Raw genomic sequence first — 9,524 nt, 5'->3', positions numbered from 1 at the left:
TATGCTCCATAATCTTTCCTTTTCAGGAGATAAAACTGCCAATAGAAAATATAGCTAGTAAGTTCACTGCATGTTGATGCAGCTGACATTCAGGACAAAGGGACCAAAATATGCAAAATATTGCTTGCTCAATCAGAAACAGTCCAAAGCAATACAAAAGCAGCAAAATTTTAGGTTATATATTGTCAGTACTCGACTAGATAAGATTTTACCATAATTTCAATAAGGCGGTGGAAATAAGAAACTCTACTCACAAGACATGGGTTCTGTGAAGGACTAAGGCCATTCTTCTTAACCAATTGAAATCTCAAAAACATGAAATATGAAGAGATAAACCCATTGAGTTAATATGTATAAATAAAGTTAGGGATAATGTAACTCGAGAATAATTTCTTCTCAAGATGAAAAACAGAAACCAAAAAAATCAAAGCATACTAAAAGGATGGGAGATTATCTTCAAATCCTTTGGAGATTTGGATTGACAAAAAGAGGGTAAAAAGGGCTTTAAATAAAGACATCTAAGGAATAACACTTGTAAGTGGTGTCTCAGTAAGATTACTGTTTAGAGGGCATAGAGCAATCTACTTATTTTTGCATAGGAAAGAAGAAGGATGGATATTAACGTACCAAGCTACAACAACATACGCAATGTAATCCCACTAGTGGGTCTGAGGAGGGTAGGATGTATGCGAACCCTACCCCTACCTTTATGGGGTAGAGAGGTTGTGTCCAACAGATCTCGATTCAAAAGAAAGGAAATTGAAGCATGTTTTCAGGGAGAAAACATATGACAACACACTAGCAAGATACAAATCAACTAAAACGAGATACCAAGACAAGCTATAAAGAAAAAATTAATGGCAGCAAAATAGCAAGATGGACACAGCCAACTTACCAAGCTACGCCTAGAAAACCAAACAGGTAAAATACAGACTCCCACCCTTAGTTCTGGATCAGTGGAGGAGCCAAAAAAAGTCTGCAAGTTTAGAAAAAGTTAGATGATCAACAAACCACTGTAATAAGAGAATTTTAACCAAGCTTACATATATCATATTGAAGCAAAAATGTATTTCACCTAAAATAACATTGAATTTCTACTAACAATTTGCTTAGAAGTAGTGCAGATTATTTTACAACCTTAAGAATCTAAAGCATAGATCAGGTGTTCACATCCTTGATATGTCTTGCAGTTTCTGCGATTATTAAGAACATGTGATAAATGAATTATAATTTACAGCTGCTGAATTTTATCCTCAGAGATAATTAGGTATGATATAGCATGCTCTAATAAGAAGTTAAGCCTTTAGGAGAAACTATTAGAACACACCTGCATACATAACATTGGAACTTTAAAAAATTATTCCACCATACAACAGATCATGAACCCAGAACGTTGACTCATAAATGAGGGTTTGAAGTACTTAGCCTTATAGAAAGCAAATGGATGGCCCATGCTTTAGTCCAAGTTCAATATCCCATTTAAAAAGATGCTTCATCCGATGATTTAGCCAGTATAGCATATGAGGCAGCAGATATTACTTTAACTGTAAATAAATTGTATAGAAATGTAACTAAAGCTATAAACAAAGAGAAATTGAAAATCCACAAAAATTTCCAAACCCAAGTACCTTATTGAAGTCATCCCCACCTATATAGTCAAGATAATTTTGCCAATTTTCAAGCTCTGCAACATTCAGAGGCCACACATAAAAATATGGCCTCCTTATAGCTGTTTCGAAACCAATGATCTTAGCATCAAACTCATTAGCTTTTGTAACACCCCGAGAATACACCCTAGGCGTCACATGGTGTTTACAGCCTGAAAGGACCACAAGCTAACCTATGTTGGTGCCTGCTGTGAGCACTGAATAACATAACAAGGTATATGTGTGGAATTTGACTGTAAATGCCATAAGGTTCAATTACCAAAAAGAATACTGCATCGAAATACTGAAAAAAGCATCTGTCAAAAAACAATACTGTAAGACTGTCAATAGTATCTGATGACTGAATAACTAACTGAGAGTATCCAAAAGTCTCTATCTGACTGACTATGGAGTTAATGGGACAAGTCCCCAACTAACTCCGACTAAATAGAAATACTGAGATAGACTGAAACAAAGCACTTATGTCCTCAGAACATGAGGACTCACCACTGCTGCTACTTCTAATAATTTGATCTACCTAAGCACGGTCAGGAAACTAGGTGCCCAAACCTACGATATTAAACATCATAATGCAGGAAAAGAGTATGCGATCGGTACTTTGAATGTACTGGTATGCTAGATGAGGTAGGCTAATATGCATGGTTTCATGTGCATGAGTAATAACTGTTTAAATAAATCGCATGGGGTACTGAGTGGAGTGCATAATATCTGTAAAGACTGAGAATGCATGACCAAGCATAAAACATGTTTTGAATATAGTCTATAAACTAAAATACTGAATACTAATAATTAAGTAATTAATATCTGTATGCTATGGTCAACAAGACTGAAACTGATTTTTGGGCTGAATACTGGACTGAAACTATGGGAACTAACTATAACCGACATGCCCCAATAAGCTAATTGGGGTCCAACCTGTGACCCCAGTTGGAAGAGTGTCAGTACCATGCCACGAGTACTAACACATGGTTGTGTGGATCCATTAAGCTACTGAACAACTAGGATGCCAAGCCTAACCTGACGGGTGACACCTGAGCAAAGTCAAGCCTAAACTGAAAGGTGACTCCTCATATCCTAAGCTGGCTACGTAGTTCTAGAATGCAAGGACTGCTACTAATGACTCTGCCTAACTGATGGGGAAGTTGTCATCCCTACATTCGCTCGGTGCTAAATCCTACTCCCAGCGAAAAGATGTGGAATATTGGACCGACTATGCTTAGCTATTTAGAAATACTGACTGAAAAGATAGGGCTCGTAACTATTCTATAACCATTCTATAAATACTGAAAAACTAGGTAAGCAGCTAAATTTCGGGTATTCAAACCCCCAAGACTCGATAACAATAATAGCAAGATTGTACTGAAACTTTGAGGACATGATATGTAAGCATTTATATAAAAACCATTCTTATAGGCATTTCATCAAATACTTGTAGTTCATGGTTTAGTCTAAGTATGGGAATAGTCTAAAATATGTAGTAATAGCATGATTTCACTTATAAGATCACCAATTAGTGTTTAAATTTAACAAACAACACCATTCAAACATGTAAGGTTCAATTTTACCAACAACTTAATGGAAACATGATAAAATTCGAAATTCATGTAAGTTCGTGGACATAATTCATAAAAATATGTAATAAGGGTTGCTTTCAACGAAAATAGATTGTAAACATCATGTTTAATCAAAATTCATAAAGCTTCACGGAGATAAATCATTATAAACATGTAATTTCATAACTTAAAGTATGAAAGATGGATTCTTGGACTCCATAGGTGAGAAGGCCCATGAATAAACATCTAACATACCTGGGTTGATGAACTCGTGAGAGTTCTTGATGTGTTCTTGAGAATTGATCTTTGAAGGTTGAAGGCTAGGGTTTGTTCTTTTTAAGAAAAAGTGGTTTCAATTTGGGGAAATATATTAAAACTGAAGCAAAAGTGGTGTTTTTGGACTTAAATCTCATGTTTGGACTAAATAGGGTGAAGGTAAAGGACTTAAATACCCTTGGGAATTAAAAGCTAGAACTGGAACTGGGATCCCCATACGGTCTATTGCGTTGCGCCACTGGAAAATGGACAATCCCGATTTTCCACCATGGCGCGACGCGGTGCTATCGCGTTGCGTCACTAGAAATGGATGAGTGCGAATTTTCACTCTAATGCGATGCTGCACCTGCTCCACCGCAATTACTAACACGATACTGGCCTATTGCGGTGATCTACTGGAAAGGTACGAGTGTGATTTTGGGGGTCACCGTGATGTGGCGTTATCACAGTGAACTACTATTTCCCACTAAAAGTGTCATAACTTCTCACCTGGGTATCGGATTAAGGCATAATAAGTATCGTTGGAAATATAATTCAATTATCTATCTGCTGGCAGGTCATGAGATCAAAAATTCTTAGTAAAACGAAGGATATGCACGTTTGAAGTTGAATATAGTAACATCCTTCTCAAGAGCTCAATCGGTAAGGGATATTTTGATTCATCTAATAGCTAGGAGTTTCTTGAGGCCTTAATATACATCAAAATCTCTCATAAAACTACCGAAACAATATAATTTATTTCTCATGAGCGTGAAGAATGGTTCTAATATTTATTTGGATTCTCGGGGTATTACAACTTGCTTATACATCTTTTATCTAATGGCGATATACTTCTCCAGCTCCTCCGCATCTTTTAAACTTGCACTTACAGGTTTAGAAAACTCAGAACCAGGATTAACCTCTCCCTCAATCTGTTCACCCCCAGCTTTTGTAGCAGCTGCAGTTTCTTCAGGAGTTCGTAACTCTGATAAAGTCCTACTAGCCACCAGCTTCTTGAATCTGCAGTCATTTGCACCAGGAAAGGAATAGTAGTCACATCTACTACTTTTCTTGTATCAATAAAAGTATCACTACACTATCAATGTAAATAATTTAATCCCTGTAAAATAATACATGTTGACTTGTCTGAAATATATTACACGACCAGCAGCTTAATTAGCTAGGATCTTTGCTCCTACAGGTGGATTTTTAAAAATTAGCATGGAGCTTCAATACTACACAGTTTCTAACAAAAAATAAGAGCAGGCCCAGGCTAGAATTATATACTATAATAATTGTCCACTTGCTAGAAAGTAATTTTTAAAAAGCATGCTTAAAAAAGCAAAACCAATGAAAGATACTGCCAAAGAATAAGCATCTTTATAGTCAAGTAACGATGTATTTTCGACAAGGCAATTAGAAGATAATCACCCTTCAAAATAGCGATCGAGCCGTTGATTTGGATTCTGCAATATCCATGTGCAGATGGCAACAACATTCGATCAAGCCTGTTGTGTGTACTCATATTCCAGGTACTTACCCCAAAGTGGAAAGGACAAGTAGTCTGTTCCAACATACACTAATCCTCTTTCAAATATCCTAAAAGCCAAAAGAACAATGTACTATATGATTAAAAACACACACATGCCTTTGCATGGGTTTAGAAAATATTGTACATGAGAAGAGTTCAAGATAAAGTACTAATTCACTCAAGGAGCAGACACTCCCATAAATATTCTGCATTTACCTTCCTCAAAATAATCTTACAATGTTCGTGAAAGGTTCACTGAGAGGGCATCTTAGCCTTACTAGATGAGATCTTCTCAGCAGCAACGTGTTTATTGATGCATCTCATGTGCGACTATTAATAACAACAAAATATCACTTGATAGGCACGCGTTCGATCCTCCAAAAGCTGTGCATTTTTTATGATCCAATAGAGGTGCGAAAATATTTCTGAAGGCTTCGAGCAACATAACCTAACATAGTTGTTTTCTTTGTTTTAATGGTAATCCATCCCATGAAGTAAAGGTGATCTTGGTATTTCTCATTCGATTACTCTAGTTAATTAGACAACATGTTGATTAGTGTTTTACCAACAGAATCTTCACTTGCAATTTCAAAACAATAACCATTTTTAGGGAACAATTGCAAGCAATAAAAATGAAAAAATATAGTTTAGTGAGGTGTGGTTCCCAAGGCAGTATCACCGTATGCTGAATCCACAGAGCCAGAGGCATGTTACCGTACTTTAAACCTGAGTTCACTCCATTATAACAATCTTGAAGTACAAAAACATAGAAAAATAAACGGGAGGACTAACTAGTGAAAAACTGAGGAAACTTAGCCGGTAGTATAACAACCTCCTGCAATGCCTGCTTGACACTGTCAAGCCCTGCTACATCATTTCCTTTCACATTAGACATTTCCCTTATAATAGCTAAATTAAGTCAACTGTTAACTTCACATTCTCTCAATCATCACCCTCTCTTCCTCTATTCTTTGGCTTTGACTTTGTGCAAGATGCAACAATAGCATCTCCATTAGATGTTGTCCCACCACCTCCATCATCCACAACAATGTGAATCTCTTCAGCCCTACTCAAATACTCCACAAACTTCTGGGTAATTGTTTCCTTAATTATTGAGTTCTTCTCATACTTCAGATGAGTTTTAAAATACGGTAAAGCCTTTAGATATAGAGAGAACGCCCTTGCATAATTTCTAGTACTATCTTCCACAACTGCTTGCTTCACATAAGCTACTGCCAGCTCTTTGAAATTGTTATGCATCTTTTAATCGCAAATCTCACGCAAAATTAAAAGCTTGAAACTTTGTACTTTTCTATACCTCGTATTAACTTAGTTTACAGCTATCGTACCAATGATGAATGCCTTGTCTTACTCATCTGGAACCTTGATATGGAAGGAAAAGTTGTTACTAATGGCAATCAATTTAAAATACAAAGCAAATAGATAATTGAGAAGTTGAAACCAAGAAAGGAAAATTGACCATATGTTGTAACCCTTTGTTGGTTAATAGCCAAGTAAACTATAACGAAAAGTTCATCAGTAATGTTTTTTTGTCATAATTTTTAAATGAATGGACCTTACTACTTTTACGGGTTAGGCTCGACATCTTACGCATCTAACTCTCCATCTTCAAATTCTCTTCCAACAGACTTTGCTACTATTTCAGCAGTAACATGTAAGTATTTTATTCCGGAATTTTTAAGAAGAAAAACAAAACCATCTAGAAATTGCATAGTGCAATCACTGGAATACGCATGTCGGATCCAAATTAATCCAGAGACTGTAGATAATAGATAAAGAATAAAACTTAAATTGCATCCACGTATGAGAAAGGCTTGAATTCATCTAAGTTATTAGTATTCATATATCCATAAATCAAATCATCAGTTACTGTTAAGTTGGAAAATCATATACCTTAAAAATCAAAATAGAAAATGCACTTGTCTTGGGTTCTTCTTGAGGATTTGGATGATGAATTCCTAATTAGCCTGAAATTGCAGGAAGCAGAATTTATCAGCTTAATTAGTAGCATACACAGTTATCAATAAATAAATAATTATAGTGCTACATGTAGAAGTAGTTTCATTAAATCGTAAGTCATACGCAAGCATAACGGAGTAATCGAAGACCCTGGACATCAAGCACAACAACTGAGATAAGATTTAGTTCTTTTTGTTTAAGTGGTTGCATTTATACTGTAGAAACAATAGAAATGTGATACTTATTCCTTTCTCTTTGTCCATTCAACGAAGACGATAGTCCTCCATTCTTATAATAGACCTACAAAATGATATCTGCAGCAGAGACAATGACCAACCTACTCACGTAGTAATTACAACAATCTAAAAAATAACTTTTAAATGCTCCTTCTCCCACAATCCCCCTAAGAAAATTAATGACACATGAATTTTTTTTTGTTGTTATCACCATTACTACTCCAACCAATTTGAAGAAAAAATAGCCATTTTTAGCTTAAAAGTTCGAAAACTATATGTTGTATGTAGGCACATCATTAAGCAACTTGGGCGCAACAAAGTTTTTCTATTTTCATTAAATTATTTTTCGAAATTTCACTTCAATGTCGTTAGTGATATATATGTCATATCATCTAGATATTATGTTTAGGCGATGCATTATTTCCCAACGTGTAAAAAATTTAATAGCACAAAATAAGTCCTAGTAATCTTTAATATATAAATTGATTTATATTAGACATTCGTCTCACAGAGTGAAGTATATGGTTCACTCCTGACCAATAGTTTAATTCTGTTTTTATCTCAAGGAAGTACTTTGAATATGAACTTGAGAACTTAACCATAAATATACAATATGTACTTAATAGGAAGGCATATCATCAAACACAGAGTGCATAATCCACATGACGAGGGATAAACCACCCTTCACGGTACTTCATTTTCAAGACGAAGGATAAACACAGTACTTCATTTTCAAGAAGAGGGATAAAACACCCTTCACAGTACTTGGTTAATCGGAGAAACAAGAAGAAAACAAGGAAAACCTAATTTTGCAGAATCAAACACCAATTTTACACAAACAGAGAAAAAACCCCAATCTAATTTCTTATAGAAACCCAATTCCACACAAATTCTACACTCTCGACTGTACCTACCCACTTCAAGCTAAACTACAATACAGTTGTACCTATTTTTTAAAAAAAATATTTATTTTTTCCATTGTTGTTTCACTTCTTCTGCACACTAACACACCGCAACGATACTAGCTAAGCTTCTTATAGTGACAGTGTAGTATTAAACCACTCAGTACTATTTTTTTAACTTATGAATCACTAAATATAAGGAGAAAATGGGAATAGAGCATCAAAATTATGAAAACTTGAAGAAAAATGAGAAAAAGGGAGCAAAGGATGAAAATTTTACCTTCAATCACTCAATTTCAAACTCAAAAAATGCCTATTACGACTCTCAAAACTTGGTGTAAAAGGAATTTGAAGCAAGAACGATATTGGCACGCCTCTAGAGAGTTAACCAACAAATCGGTGGCTAAAGCCTTGGGTACGGCGGAGGAGGATAATGACTCACAAATTTTACCATGGATTGACAGTGAAGGCGGAGAAACACACAAAAATAGGCGGAGAAGGATAATGACTCACAATTTCACCTCTTAGATTTTGCGAAAGTGACTGTGTATGAAGCGGCGAAATACACACGGATGCAATTTCTATTAGATGATTGTGTTATATGCTCTCAGTGATAAACGTATATCAACTTATCTAATGCTTCAATTCCCCACTAAAACACCCACAGATGAGAATAAACCCTAGCTGTGCAACATTTCACCTGAATGTTATTATGTTTTATGATAAAAATTTTTGGGTAATTAGAAATTCAGTTATTATGTTTTATGATTATTTTTTTGGTAATTAGAAATTGGAGCGAATAAAATATATTGCAGGTAGTATAATATTTTAGTGTTAAAAATATGGAGGAATATCTTATTTTAGTATAAATTTTATAAGAAGTTATAAGACAACACTTATAAATTGTTGATTTAAAATAATAAAAACAGCTACATTCTAAAAGTGTAACGATATTTACAAAAGGTGTTGTTAATTATATAATGATATGGGAACATTTATAAAATGTAGCCTATAGCATTAAAGAGTACGCTTTACAATCATCGTCAAAATTATTATGGCTTAAAGCTTAAACTTAAGACTACTTTTCAAAAGCGTGACCAAAACTATTTTAGACAACACTTTACCAGATTTAGTGTGGCCTTAGGCTAAAAATGTTGTAGTGTTGGATCTGAACATTATGTAAAGCATGAGTCATGAGTGCATGACCTGAGTTTGGAGTTCATAAATTCATAGAATACGATTCGTACAACTGAGCAAACTGGAAGTCTTTATACTAGGAACTGGAAGCGCACATGATTCTTTATGATGTGCATGAACACGAACTATGATTATGGAGCTGACATGTAGGGCATGAGTAGATATTGTGATAACTGAAGTACAAATATTGAAATAAGAATGGG

General features: G+C 35.0%; 1 protein-coding gene and 1 non-coding gene across 5 annotated transcripts; both read right to left on the bottom strand.

The window, feature by feature from the left end:
- Nucleotides 1–4,102: 4,102 nt before the first annotated feature.
- Nucleotides 4,103–8,894, bottom strand: LOC107850120. Of its 4 annotated transcripts, none has more exons than XR_007042729.1 (5): nt 8,405–8,894; nt 6,921–6,994; nt 5,223–5,454; nt 4,907–5,074; nt 4,103–4,495 (listed from the first exon to the last, which is right to left on the bottom strand). It is a non-coding gene; the product is annotated as an uncharacterized LOC107850120 (transcript). The 4 variants fall into 4 exon arrangements; XR_007042726.1 differs by lacking the exon at nt 5,223–5,454 and adding an exon at nt 6,325–6,389 and having other exon boundaries at nt 8,405–8,887; XR_007042727.1 differs by lacking the exon at nt 5,223–5,454 and having other exon boundaries at nt 8,405–8,886.
- On the bottom strand, nt 5,724–6,318 carry LOC124885574 (protein SUPPRESSOR OF K(+) TRANSPORT GROWTH DEFECT 1-like). The gene is given in 2 exon segments (XM_047393526.1): nt 5,724–5,927; nt 5,930–6,318. Coding segments are annotated over 2 exon segments (471 nt in total). The 5' UTR covers nt 6,267–6,318; the 3' UTR covers nt 5,724–5,793.
- Nucleotides 8,895–9,524: the final 630 nt, after the last annotated feature.

Source organism: Capsicum annuum, chromosome 7 (assembly GCF_002878395.1).
Source record: "Capsicum annuum cultivar UCD-10X-F1 chromosome 7, UCD10Xv1.1, whole genome shotgun sequence".
In the NCBI taxonomy this organism is placed as follows: Eukaryota; Viridiplantae; Streptophyta; class Magnoliopsida; order Solanales; family Solanaceae; genus Capsicum; species Capsicum annuum.
Note: the sequence above shows the minus strand (reverse complement) of the source record. Positions and strands in the feature narration are given on the sequence as shown.